The sequence below is a fragment of the Bos taurus genome, chromosome 19, assembly GCF_002263795.3.
Source record: "Bos taurus isolate L1 Dominette 01449 registration number 42190680 breed Hereford chromosome 19, ARS-UCD2.0, whole genome shotgun sequence".
NCBI classification, from domain to species: domain Eukaryota; kingdom Metazoa; phylum Chordata; class Mammalia; order Artiodactyla; family Bovidae; genus Bos; species Bos taurus.
In genome coordinates, this window is record NC_037346.1 from 57,077,877 (window position 1) to 57,091,294 (window position 13,418).

General features: G+C 61.1%; 2 protein-coding genes across 5 annotated transcripts in view; one reads left to right on the plus strand and one right to left on the minus strand.

Moving 5' to 3' along the window:
- Positions 1 to 2,133: 2,133 nt before the first annotated feature.
- Positions 2,134 to 3,570, plus strand: LOC112442725 (BTB/POZ domain-containing protein 17-like; the record flags this gene model as incomplete). The annotated part of the gene is given in 2 exon segments (XM_059878637.1): positions 2,134 to 2,980; positions 2,983 to 3,570. Coding segments are annotated over 2 exon segments (1,359 nt in total), but the record flags the coding sequence as incomplete, so codon positions are not given.
- A 1,279-nt stretch (positions 3,571 to 4,849) lies between these two features.
- KIF19 (kinesin family member 19) overlaps positions 4,850 to 13,418 on the minus strand; it is a 28,110-nt gene continuing 19,541 nt past the window's right edge. For all 4 annotated transcript variants that reach the window (XM_010816633.4, XM_010816631.4, XM_024981083.2 and 1 more), the window contains 12 exons: positions 12,960 to 13,082; positions 11,090 to 11,255; positions 10,280 to 10,454; positions 9,972 to 10,170; positions 8,605 to 8,875; positions 8,391 to 8,512; positions 7,789 to 7,925; positions 7,439 to 7,544; positions 7,210 to 7,297; positions 6,152 to 6,546; positions 5,791 to 5,998; positions 4,850 to 5,536 (listed from right to left, as the gene is read on the minus strand). In XM_010816633.4, coding sequence (XP_010814935.1) covers positions 5,406 to 5,536; positions 5,791 to 5,998; positions 6,152 to 6,546; positions 7,210 to 7,297; positions 7,439 to 7,544; positions 7,789 to 7,925; positions 8,391 to 8,512; positions 8,605 to 8,875; positions 9,972 to 10,170; positions 10,280 to 10,454; positions 11,090 to 11,255; positions 12,960 to 13,082 — 2,121 coding nt within the window. In that variant the 3' untranslated portion in view covers positions 4,850 to 5,405. The remainder of the gene's footprint in view (positions 5,537 to 5,790; positions 5,999 to 6,151; positions 6,547 to 7,209; positions 7,298 to 7,438; positions 7,545 to 7,788; positions 7,926 to 8,390; positions 8,513 to 8,604; positions 8,876 to 9,971; positions 10,171 to 10,279; positions 10,455 to 11,089; positions 11,256 to 12,959; positions 13,083 to 13,418) is intronic.

Below are 13,418 nucleotides of genomic sequence, written 5' to 3' on the forward strand. Positions count from 1 at the left end.
AGAACTGTTGCATTGTGGGAACGAGGACCCCAAAGTCCTGGCTCCAGACCTGTGCCCCCCTCCCCTCTTTCCTGCTCCATCCTCCCTGGGAGGCCAGGTCTGGGCTGGCATCTCTGAGACACGGCCTGGTGGCTCAGGCGGGCTGGATGGCTGGAAGTGGTCCTCAGCTCACCTCTCAGTGCCGAGCAGAGGGAGGAAGCTTCCGTGCTGGTGCGGGGACTCGGAGTTCAGCATCTTGACGCTCTCTAGGTCAGACTCCTCCGGGGTCGGCACAGTTCCTGGGGGGCTCATCTTGGGCAAGGCGCTGTCCTGGGGAGAGGAAAGGAGGGAGAGGGGAGTCGGAAGACTTGGTCTCGGACTGAGTAAACAGCCTGGGTGACACAGGCACACAGAGTGTCTGGGGCTGTAATCTGGGCTGGGAGCCCCAGAAGACAGGGGGCTTGTGTTCTGAGTCCCCAGGGGCCAGCCGTGGTCTGCTAGGCATCCCCAGGGGCACCGCCTGGTGGCCTGGGCTCCTGCGAGGGCATCTGGGGCCCTTAGTGATATCTCAGATGGCCAACCCTGACCTTCAGACCCTGGGTGGGGACACGTGCGGGAGAAGAACACCACGGGAGGAGAGCTTGGCGAGGCTCTGTGTCGGATAAGGAGGAGGTGTCAGCTTTCTGGGGACCAGCCAGCCCGGTCCCGAGGCCAGCCTACTTGCTGGAAGGCGCCGCCTTGGGCATCAGCCCTGCCCCTAGCACAGGGGCGCATGGTGCGGCCCGGGCGCCCACCTGCAGGGCCCGAGAGGCCAGGCGGTCCATCATGGTGGCACGCTCCAGGTTGCCCTCCTCATGCTCCCGCAGGTACACTTCGTACAGCTCCTTCAGGTGCTGCGGCACGGCCAGGTTGCCGTCTAGGGTGGGGAGCGGAGAGGCAGGGCTCAGTGCGCGCTCTCGGGCCCTTAGCGGGTCGGACTCGCGGGGTAGGTAGCGCGGGGACCCTACCCTGGATGAGCTGCCGCTGGGCGCGGATGATCTCCTCGCAGAGGCTGAGGCGCTGCTCCAGGCGGCGCAGGGCCTCGCGGCGGTGGCGGAGCGCGCCGTCGCGGAGCAGGGCTTGCGACTGCATCTCGGCCTTCTCCAGCTCCAGCTCGTGCACGCGGCAGAGCAGGCCGAGCGCCTCGCGCTGCTGCTCCGAGCTGACGCGCCGCGGCAGCGTCTCCTCCAGGCGGCGGCCCCGCGCGCGCAGCTCTCGGCACCGCTGCTCCAGCGCCAGCTGGGGAGCCGAGCGGGCCGTCAGCACCAGGTGGCTGATGAGGGGCCGCCCGCGCCCGCCGCTGAGCGGGTCCTCGCCCCTCCAAGCCCCCGGATGCTGTGCGGCCGGCTGAAGCCCCAGTTCGAGGCCTGCTTTTCGAAGTAGTGTCTTGAACTCTGCACCCGGGGACTGCTCCTGAGTGACCCCTCTGTGCCCACTTATTGCAACCCATCCCTGAAACAGGCTCCGTGCAGTGCAGTCGCTCAGTTCTTTTCGACTCTTTGCGACCCCATGGACCGCAGCCCGCCAGGCTCCTTCTTCCATGGGATTCTCCAGGCGAGGACATTGGAGTGGGCTGCCATTTCTTTCTCCAAGGGATCTTCCCGACCCAGGGATCGAACCTCGGTCTCCCGCATTGGCGGGCGGACTCTTTACCATCTGAGCCACCAGGGAATCCAGGGAAATGAGCTCCGTGGACCAGCTCAACCGCAGCCCATCTCATGCCCTCTGGACTGGTGGACCCTGAAGCCCCCTGGTATGGCTATGCTCCAGAACAGAGAAGGGAGATCTGGAAAATCCTCATTAAAATGTTGGCTAACAGTTTTCTGAGTCTTTAATGTGTGAAAGGATTTATTTACTCTTCTCATCAACCCCACTAGGGTTGACCACTCCCATTTTAAAGATGAGTTCTTGCCTGGAGAATCCCATGGACAGAGGAGGCTGGTGGGCTATAGTCCAGGGGGTAGCAAAGAGTCGGACCCAACTGAGCGACTGAGTCCACACACACAAAGCGTTAGTTCCTCACTGGTGTCTGACTCTGTGACCCGCCAGGCTCCTCTGTCCATGGGGTTCTCCAGGAAAGAATACTGGAGGGGGTAGCCATTTCCTACTCCAGGGGATCTTCCTGACCCAGGGACAGAACCTGCGTCTCCTGAATTGGCAGGCGGATGCTTCACCACTGAGCCACCTGTGCTCAATAAATGCTTGCTTATTTCCACGTCCCACGAGAAACCGGAAAGAAGAGGCGGTGAAGTAGGATGCGCGCGGGAAGGTCCTTCTGTTGGCTCCCTTAATGACGATACTGTCTGCCCAAGGCCGGGTATCCTCGGGACTCAGGAGGCAGCGCTGGATAGGGTAACCGCTGGCCTCCCTGACCGCGCTCCATCTCTGTACCTCTCTGGCAGGTACCTCTACTGCGGAGAGCTGACCGTGCTGCTGGCACAGGCCATCCCCCTGCACCAGCTGGCCACCAAGTACCGCGTGGCCTCCTTGCAGCGGGGCGTGGCCGACTATATGCGCGCGCACCTGGCGGGCGGCGCGGGCCCGGCGGTGGGCTGGTACCACTACGCGGTGAGCACCGGGGACGAGGCCCTGCGCCAGAGCTGCCTGCAGTTCCTGGCCTGGAACCTGTCGGCCGTGGCGGGGAGCGCCGAGTGGGGCGCCGTGAGCCCTGAGCTGCTGGCGCAGCTGCTTCCGCGCTCGGACCTCGTGCTGCAGGACGAGCTGGAGCTCTTCCAGGCGCTGGAGGCGTGGCTGGGCCGCGCGCGGCCGCCGCCGGCTGTGGCCGAGCGCGCGCTGCGCGCCATCCGTTACCCCACGATCCCTGCGGCGCAGCTGTTCCAGCTTCAGGCGCGCTCGGCCGCCCTGGCGCGCCACAGCCCGGCGGTGGCCGACCTGCTCCTTCAGGCCTACCAGTTCCACGCCGCCTCGCCGCTGCACTACGCCAAGTTTTTCGACGTCAACGGTGCGCCATCCTGCCCCACAACTACCTCGCGCCTGCCTGCGGCGCCCCGTGGGTCATCAACAACCCGGCCCGCGACGATCGCAGCACCAGCTTCCAGACGCAGCTGGGCCCAAGCGGCCACGACTCGGGCCGCCGGGTCACCTGGAACGTGCTCTTCTCGCCACGCTGGCTGCCGGTAAGCCTGCGACCTGTCTACGCGGACGCCACGGGCACAGCGCTGCCCCTCGCACGCCCCGAGGACGGCCGGCCCCGGCTGGTGGTCACGCCGGCCAGCAGCGGCGGCGACGCGGCGGGCGTGAGCTTCCAGAAGACCGTGCTGGTGGGGGCGCGCCACCACGGCCGCCTGCTGGTCCGCCACGCCTACAGCTTCCACCAGAGCAGCGAGGAGGCCGGTGACTTCCTGGCGCACACCGACCTGCAGCGGCGCAACTCCGAGTACCTGGTGGAGAATGCCCTGCATCTCCACCTCATTGTCAAGCCCGTCTATCACACCCTCATCCGGACCCCCAAGTAGCCAGGCGGGCCGGGGCGGGGAGCTCAGCATCCCTGAGGCCTCTGGATCAGGAAAATAAAGGCCCAGTAGAACTTCACTTTCACTTTTCACTTTCATGCATTGGAGAAGGAAATGGCAACCCGCTCCAGTGTTCTTGCCTGGAGAATCCCAGGGACGGGGGAGCCTGATGGGCTGCCGTCATGGGGTTGCACAGAGTCAGACACGACTGAAGCGACTTAGCAGCAGCAGCAGCAGAGATGGCGCAGAGAGACCAGGATTGGCATGGCCAGTGGAGGTGTCTGTCCTGGCCCGCTGGGGGACCAGGCCCTAGCGGCCTGAGAGCTGGGTGGATAGAAGCCAGGTGGTGGGTGGTAGACCAGATGCCTGGTTTCAGGAGTTGCTTTCTCACTGACCTGAAAGGAAGGTTCCTGATGCTGTGTATGTGTGTGCTCAGCAGTGTTTCAGTCTTTGCCACCTCATGTACTGTATGTAGCCTGGCAGGCTCCTCTGCCCGTGGAACTTTTCAGGCAAGAATACTGGAGGGCAATGCCCTTTCCTCCTGTAGGGGATCTTCCCAACCCAGGAATCGAACCCATGTCTCTTGCGTCTCCTGCATTGGCAAGTGGATTGTTTATCACCAGCACTACGTGGGAAGCCAGAGCTCTTGGTAGAATAAACCAGCGCTCGGAGCGGCAAGGGGGTGATTAAACCACCCAGTTCTGGGGGCAAAAACAGTCCAAGGAGGGCTCCACAGGTCAGGGACTCCCCATCGTTCATTACCTTTTCCCCAAGGGCCCCCGTCCCCACAGGGGACAGGGCAGGTAAAAGCATCGAGATGGTCAGGTGCACCTTGGGGGTGCTTTCTCACCTGAAACTGAGGGGCTCAGTTGAGCAGTTTCTGAGCCCTGGCTTCCTGGGGTGGGAGGGGTAAGCACAACCCTAAGTCTCTGACCTCTCCTGGGAGGGGGTCTGGGCAGAGACCTCAGAGTCCGGAGGAAAAACGCTTTCCCCCAGGAGTCTGTTGACTGGTGCTCTACAACCAGCCAGAGAAGAAGAGGGTGTGGTGGGAAGAGGGGACTTGGGTTGAATCTTAATCAGTGATGTGCTCGGTAGCTCAGTCGTGTCCCGCTCTTTGCAGCCCCGTGGACTGGAGCCCGCCAGTCCTCTACCCATGGGATTCCTCAGGCAAGAATCTGGAGTGGGTTGCCATTTCTTCCTCCAGGGGATCTTCCTGACCCAGGGATTGAACCCACATCTCTTGCATCTCCTGCATTGCAGGCAGGTTCTTTACCATTAGCACGACCCGGGGAACGGAAGCCCAGTCTGTCAGGACCACCCCACCTTTCAGACAAGGTCTAGTTTCCGGAACAACCAACAAAACTCAAATGGGATTTTTATTGTTAACAAGCAGTTCTGGGGCAGGGGGAAGGTGGAAACGACTGCTGAGTAACAAAGCTAGATTCCTTTCCAGCCCCCAGCCACAGTAAGGGAAATGCCCGGCGGGCCCTTCCCCAGCCATCCAGCATGCCCTTGTCCCAGATGTGGGCCCAGGAGCCCTAATCCCATGAACAGTCCCTCCTTGCTCCACCCCCGCCCCACATTCCTCAGGCCAATCTGGTTGCAGATCTTAGAGAAGAGTTTCGGCAACAGGAGTCTGTGCCCAGGGAGCCCTGGGATCCAGGGCTGGGAAGCCAGGGAGCCCTGCCATCCAGGCCATGCCTCCTGGGCTCAGTTCCCCTTCCCGTTGGCACTGAAGGCACGGAAGTGTGGGGGCAGGCACCCCCATGGTTCCTGGGTCCCAGGGGCCCCAGCCTTCTGAGATCCCGAGCTCCTGATGCCAGGTCATCCCCATCTGCCCAGCCTCCGTCTCCCATTACTGCCACACCCCATCAAGCCTTGGCGGGCAGGAGGGCCGGTTCCGGGCAGGGCCCCTCAGTTGTGCCCAAAGTGCCCGTTTTTGTTTTGGGTGCTTGTGCCATAGGGCAGGCGGGGCATCCGAGCAACCCGTTCGGAAACATCCCCTGGGTTGGAGGGGGCAGCGACAGGGGTGGTGTCCTCGGGGCCTGCAACGGGAAGGGCCAGGAGCTCTGCTTTAAGGCATGCCTCTCCATGCCCCTCTTGTCACCCACAGTGGCTCTGAACTCCCTAGGGGCACCTCCCCTCCAGAGGCCAGTCCCACTAATAGTCTTCAGGAACCCAGTTTCCAGCAAGGGGCAGCCATAGGGGCAGGGAGTTCAACCAGTCTCCTCCCTGGCCTGGCCAAGGGCTCCCCTCTCCCCATTGCTATCCCCGCCCCCCGACACTTGCTGGGACTCACCCAAGCTCTGGCACGGAGGGAGTTTGACCTTGGCCATAGGCAGCGTGGTCTTTCCCAGGGGTCTGATGGTAGGGGTCAGGTGTCCAACCACTGGCATCCTCTGTTCTTCGGTGTGATTCTCCACAGGCCGGGGTCCAGCAACGTGCATCTTGGGGCGGGACAGCTGTGTTGGCTGGAGAGCCAGATGAGCTGGGAGCTGCGTGGGGATCTGATACAAGGAGATGTTGGGTTCAGTTGGGGGAAACTCCATGGAGAGTGGTGCACAGCTAGTGGTACCCTGGGGCCTCTGGAGGAGTCCAGCCTTCAGAACCCGGCAAGGAGGGGGCCCAGACACCCCCAGCTCCTGTCCCTCTAGGCTCACCCCTTGTCCTGTGACTTCAAAGGCCTGGGACCTCCGCTTCCTCTTTGCCTCCAGGGACTCCTCTCGTTTGTTTCTTGGGCTTTTCTCCTGGCCTTGCAGCGGGGGACAAGGGCCATTGCCATGACACTCGACTGCCCGGGATGGCGCCTCGCCTGTGCTGCTGGATAGGCTGTCCTCGCTGGCGGTGTGCTGGAGGGTGGGGCTGGGCGGCCGCTTGCAGGCCAGCGGTCCGGGCGGCCGCACGTCATCAGTCTGGCCCTTCAAGTGCAGGGACAGGCTGCTCTGCTTTATGGTGGGTGCCAGCAGTTGGCGCCCCTTGGCCCCCAGGGCCTGCAAGTGGTGCCGGGCAGCCTTCCCGGCGATGCTCTTGGTGTCGGCCGCGGTCTCCTTCCTCCCTGCGGCGGGACAGAGGGGCACCCACCCCGGGATCAATGCCACGTTTCCCCCCCCCCCGCTCCTGCACCTCCAACACCCCTTTCTCTGCTGCAGCTCACCCCAACTTGCAGTTTGAGAAACTTTGGGCAAGTTTCTGAGCCTTCTTTTCATCTGTAAACTGATGATGGTAAAACTAGCCTCAGTGGGTTGGGAAGATTTTTTTTTTTTTTACCATGACACACGGCATACAGGATCTTAGTTCCCTGACTGGGGATCGAACTTTCACCCGCTGCAGTGGAAGTGCTGAGTCTTAACCACTGGACTGCCAGGGAAGTCCCAGGTTCTGAAGATGGATTGCTGAGATATGAGGGTCACCTGTGGCCACAGGGTAGGGAGGATTCGGACTCTATTTGCTATTACAATTATTTCCGAGTGGGAAGTGGAGGGGGCGTGACCCCAAGTACCATGTGTTCCCCATTCTGGTTTCCAATTGTGTCCCCTGCTCTGTGTGGACAGAGCAGGTGGTTACTCTTCTCTGGGTACTGGTGCCTCTCTTTCTAGAATGATGCCTGGGTGTGTTCAGCAGAGGAGAGGGAAGGAAGGGGCTTCGGCTGGGTGCGCTGAGCTATTGAGATCATGCCAGGCTCAGGCTGATGGGGTGTCGGGGGAGGCAGGGGACACACCTTTGTGGGACAAGGGGATCTCCGACAGATTCTCGATGCTTTCAGGGGAGGAGTTGATCTGGCCGTTCAGTCCGACCTGAGTGGTGGCCTGTGAGATGAATGGGTTGGGAAAAGAAGCCATTGGACCCAGCAGGAACCCTATGTCCTCAGAGGGCTGTTTTGGAAAAGTTCCATCCCAACCACTGGATGTCTCTTCTGGGTACTCCCACCCGTGGGGCCCACTGCTCACCTCCTGTGTCACCAGGTTGCCCCCCCGGATTGGGGGTGGGGTGGGCAGACAGAAGCCCTTCGCTTGCCAGGCCCGGGAGCTGGTCTTGAACGGGTGGTTGGCTTCACTGAGGTGGGCAGAGGAGGATGGGCAGCTGTTGCCCAGGCTGGTACCATGGGGGTCCCACTGCCACCCCTCCTGAGAACTGTTGCATTGTGGGAACGAGGACCCCAAAGTCCTGGCTCCAGACCTGTGCCCCCCTCCCCTCTTTCCTGCTCCATCCTCCCTGAAGCCAGGTCTGGGCTGGCATCTCTGAGACACAGCCTGGTGGCTCAGGCGGGCTGGATGGCTGGAAGTGGTCCTCAGCTCACCTTTCAGTGCCGAGCAGAGGGAGGAAGCTTCCGTGCTGGTGCGGGGACTCGGAGTTCGGCATCTTGACGCTCTCTAGGTCAGACTCCTCCGGGGTCGGCACAGTTCCTGGGGGGCTAATCTTGGGCAAGGCGCTGTCCTGGGGAGAGGAAAGGAGGGAGAGGGGAGTCGGAAGACTTGGTCTCGGACCGAGTAAACAGCCTGGGTGACACAGGCACACAGAGTGTCTGGGGCTGTAATCTGGGCTGGGAGCCCCAGAAGACAGGGGGGCTTGTGTTCTGAGTCCCCAGGGGCCAGCCGTGGTCTGCTAGGCATCCCCAGGGGCACTGCCTGGTGGCCTGGGCTCCTGGGAGGGCATCTGGGGCCCTTAGTGATATCTCAGATGGCCAACCCTGACCCTCAGACCCTGAATGGGGACACGTGTGGGAGAAGAACACCACGGGAGGGGAGCTTGGCGAGGCTCTGTGTCGGATAAGGAGGAGGTGTCAGCTTTCTGGGGACCAGCCAGCCCAGTCCCGAGGCCAGCCTACTTGCTGGAAGGCGCCGCCTTGGGCATCAGCCCTGCCCCTAGCACAGGGGCGCATGGTGCGGCCCGGGCGCCCACCTGCAGGGCCCGAGAGGCCAGGCGGTCCATCATGGTGGCACGCTCCAGGTTGCCCTCCTCATGCTCCCGCAGGTACACTTCGTACAGCTCCTTCAGATGCTGCGGCACGGCCAGGTTGCAGTCTGCGGTGGGGGAGCGGAGAGGCAGGGCTCAGTGCGCGCTCTCGGGCCCTTAGCGGGTCGGACTCGCGGGGTAGGTAGCGCGGGGACCCTACCCTGGATGAGCTGCCGCTGGGCGCGGATGATCTCCTCGCAGAGGCTGAGGCGCTGCTCCAGGCGGCGCAGGGCCTCGCGGCGGTGGCGGAGCGCGCCGTCGCGGAGCAGGGCTTGCGACTGCATCTCGGCCTTCTCCAGCTCCAGCTCGTGCACGCGGCAGAGCAGGCCGAGCGCCTCGCGCTGCTGCTCCGAGCTGACGCGCCGCGGCAGCGTCTCCTCCAGGCGGCGGCCCCGCGCGCGCAGCTCTCGGCACCGCTGCTCCAGCGCCAGCTGGGGAGCCGAGCGGGCCGTCAGCACCAGGTGGCTGATGAGGGGCCGCCCGCGCCCGCCGCTGAGCGGGTCCTCGCCCTTCCAAGCCCCCGGATGCTGTGCGGCCGGCTGAAGCCCCACTCCGTGGCCTGCTTTTCGAAGCTGTGTCTTGTACTCTGCACCCGGGGACTGCTCCTGAGTGACCCCTCTGTGCCCACCTTCTTGCAACCCATCCCTGAAACAGGCTCCGTGCAGTAAAGTCGCTCAGTTCTGTTCAACTCTTTGCGACCCCATGGACCGCAGCCCGCCAGGCTCCTTCTTCCATGGGATTCTCCAGGCGAGGACATTGGAGTGGGCTGCCATTTCCTTCTCCAAGGGATCTTCCCGACCCAGGGATGGAACCTCAGTCTCCCGCATTGGTGGCCAGACTCTTTACCATCTGAGCCACCAGGGAATCCAGGAAAATGAGCTCCGTGGACCAGCTCAACCGCAGCCCATCTCATGCCCTCTGGACTGGTGGACCCTGAAGCCCCCTGGTATGGCTATGCTCCAGAACAGAGAAGGGAGATCTGGAAAATCCTCATTAAAATGTTGGCTAACAGTTTTCTGAGTCTTTAATGTGTGAAAGGATTTATTTACTCTTCTCATCAACCCCACTAGGGTTGACCATTCCCATTTTAAAGATGAGTTCTTGCCTGGAGAATCCCATGGACAGAGGAGGCTGGTGGGCTATAGTCCAGGGGGTAACAAAGAGTCGGACCCAACTGAGCGACTGAGTCCACACACACAAAGCGTTAGTCCCTCACTGGTGTCTGACTCTGTGACCCGCCAGGCTCCTCTGTCCATGGGGTTCTCCAGGAAAGAATACTGGAGTGGGTAGCCATTTCCTACTCCAGGGGATCTTCCCGACCCAGGGATCGAAGTGGCATCTCCTGCATTGCAGGTGGATTCTTTACCATCTGAGCCACCAGCGAAGTTCTCAGATGAGAAAGAGAGACTCAAAGTCACAGGGGATTTGTGGCCTGAGAGCCCAGGTTTCACTCCTCCCACAAGCTTCCCCCAGCCCCTTCCTGCTGAGTCTCTCAACCCCCTTTCCCAGACCCAGAGCCCCAGGCACCTTCTGCTTTCGCAGCTTCTTCTGCTCAGTCATCAAGGTAGCGATGCTTTCGCGGGCAGACACCACCTCGGCGGGCTCCTCGATGTCTGGCTGGTTGTCACCGGTGTCCGAGTCCTTCCTGGTGTCATCCTTAGTGAAGGACTCCTTCCGACGCTCCTCCCGCCACTTGAGTGCCCGGCGTGACTTCTCATGCTTCCAGCTGCCACAGCCCCAACCCCAAAGGAGACGGGGGATTCAGGCCATGGAGGGTTGGGGGGCATAAGGTGCGGCTCCAGCTCCGGCTCCCATCCCAGGCCAGCTGTGCTTACCTGGCAATGGTGAGCAGGTGGTGGGAGGTGTCCGTCTCCAGCTCCATGCCGCGGTTTTCCAGCTCCAGCAGGCGTCTCCGTGTGTCCATTTGCTCCTGGAAGGTGCTGATCAGCTGCTCACGAAGGTGTTCCATTGCAGCCTGTTCGCCCTGCCCGCTGTGCAGCTGGACCTCAGCTGCCCGTTGAATGGGAGATGGGAGAGGTCAGTGGAGGAGGAAAGGTCAGCCCAGGAAAGTCTGGGTCTGCCTGGGCCCTCCCCCCCTCTTTCTCCCCAAAAGACTTCTGTGCAACCACCTCCTCCAGGAAGACCTCCTAGATTACCCCCTCCCACATTCCACCTTCCACATTGTCTTCAGGCAGTGACCCAAAGGTGACTCCCAGCTCCCTGTATGAACTGGGCTTCCACCAGCCTTTAGAGTGCCTTTCTGTCACCTAGTAAAAGGCACCCCTTAGACACTTTACTGCCATGTGCTGCAAGATCATCAAAGCAAGTACAGAAAATCTGTTAGGGAACCGTATCCCTCCTGGTGATGCCAGGCCCAGTCTGACAGCCCTCACTGCAGTCCCCAGAGTGAAGCCCCCACACAGCTAAATGCCCAGGTGACTCTCACTCTGATACCACCGAATCCTCGGGTGAGGTCTCTGAGGCAGAGATCACGATTCTGTTTGACAGCTGAAGGACGGGTGGCTTAAAGGCTACTCAGCCAGAAAGAGCCCGAGTCCGGCTTTGAAGCCAGCACTGTCTGACCGCAGAGCACCCTGAGGGGCACTGGGAGACGGGTTCTGGCTCACGGAGACCCAGGCACACACCCTGGATGTGGCGGATGTCGCCCCGCCCCAGCTGGGCTCGGTCCAGGCTCCGCCCACCCCGCTCCTCGATCTTGCGCTTGAGCCTCTGGATCTCGCCCCGCAGGTCAGCAATGATGTTCGTGTACTGGGCGATGTGGTAGGAGACGCTTAGCAGGTTCCGCTTCACCTGGGGAGGGGGCGGGGTACAGTCATCTGGGGGCCAGGGCCTGCCAGTGGGGACCCTCTTTTTCTGCTGGTTGACAGTAATGACCTCCTCGCCTCCAACCCTGCTCTATGCTCTGCTTAGTCACTCAGCTGTGCCTGACTCTCTGCGACCCCATGGACTGTAGCCTGCCGGGCTCCTCTGTCCATGGGATTCTCCAGGCAAGAATACTGGAGTGGGTGCCATGCCCTCCTCCAGGGGATCTTCAACCCAGGGATTGAACCCAGGTCTCCTGCATTGCAGGCAGATTCTTTACCACCTGAGCTACCAGGGAAGCCCTGCCTCCGACCCTACAACCTATCAAACTACATGCCCCCACCAGAGGCATACTCCTAAAATTATGTGCCACCCCCTCCCCCCAAGCCCCGGCTCTCTGTGCCACTCAACCTTCATTGGCTCCCTACTGCTGGGAGAATGTCCTGATTCCTTCATTTGGTGTTGAAGGCACACTGCTCTCTCTAGTTTCATCTGGCTCACTGCTCCAGTGGAGGAAGCATTCTCCTCACCCCACCTCTGCCGCCAACACCACCTCCTCCCTGCCTTAGGAGCCTCTGTCTTTACTGCTCCCTCCCTTCTGGAGTCTCCTCTTCACCCTTCAGATTCCCACTCACGGTCTCTAAAGAGGTCCGTGGGATCCCACTGGCCTCCCTGCTGTTGGCGTGACTGCTATTAATAATATTCTGAACTATCAATTCGCTCTTTTAAGGGTCTCTTCCCACCATTAAGTTACTTAATGGAGAGAGTAGAGATAAAGCTTCCAGCTCCTGACACAGTAGCTGGAAAACTGCTGTGTTAGGAGAATGTTGGTTAGGTTCTTAGACTCTTCACATGGGTGGGCCCAGATGACCTCATAGATAGCCAGGATTCTAACACACTGATCAGAAAATGTAGGGAAACCTTGAAAACTGGGCAGAGCTCAGTGCCCTTCCTCCCCAGCCGGGAAGCCGCTTAGCTCCCTTCAGCCTCACTGTCCTCGGCTGTAAGATGAGGACAGAAATAACGCCTGCCTCATTCGAGGGTCACATGAGATGAACTGATAAAGGGCCCACAGTATAAGTGCTCAGTAACAGTCACTATTGGAACTGTCGGGGTTAGGGCCTTCGGAGGAGTAAAGGTCTGAACGAGCATCTTTTAAGATGAAAACAGAAGATGGAAGGGGATGGTGGGGCTCGGGGCACAGACCTTGGGGATGAGCACAGACTTTGAGCAAGAGGAGGACCGGGACTTCCCTGGAGGTCCGATGGTTAAGAGTCTGCCTGCCGATGCAGGGGACATGGGTTTGGTGTCTGGTCTGGGAAGATCTCACACGCCACGGGGCAACTAAGCCCGTAAGCCACCCTTACTGAGCCCACATGCCCCAGAGCCCATGTCGCACAAGAGAATCCACCACAGTCGCCACAACTAGAGAGGAGCCCCCAGTTCGCCGCAACCAGAGAAACCCCACACATAGCAACAAAGACTGACCATGGCCAAATAAAGTTTGAAAAGAGAAGGAGCCCCTCAGAAGCTGTGGGCTTCCTGGCAAGTCACAGGGGGCCAGATCAGTGGCGGCTCAGTCCAGTGTGTGTGTTCGGGGGGCTGGGGGTGGCAGGCCTTGGAGTCAGTCAGGGGGCTTGAATCTTGGCCCAGAAGGGCAGATCCTGGGGGCACAGAGCAGGGGCCCCTCACCCGGGTCTTGATGCTCTTGGCCCTGCTGGCGTAGGTCAGGGTGTTCCGGGACTCCTCGAAGGCGCTGCTCGCTGGGCTGATGTGGGCGATCATCACGGTGCGGCTGTTTCCCCCCAGGGAGTCCTGGACGGGCCGGGGGCGGGCGGCGGTCAGCAGGGGGCTGCCTCCCTGGACCCTGCTCCCGCTCGTGACGCCCTCGTGGTGTGTGTGTGCATCTCTCTCTCTCTCACACACTCACAGGTGCTGGTGCCGAGCACCCCGTGGACCCTCCCGCCCCCTCTGCCGCCTCCCCGCTTCTTCCCTCTCCGTTTCTTCTCCAAAGCTCATGTTAGAAAATTTCCAGCATCTGAGTCAGGGCCTCCCAGCTCTCCTCCTCCCCCGCTCATATACATGAGGACGAGGAAAGGTTGGCTGGAACCAGAGCGGGAAGAGCTCTGAGGGGTCCTGGGCTTCTCCGCC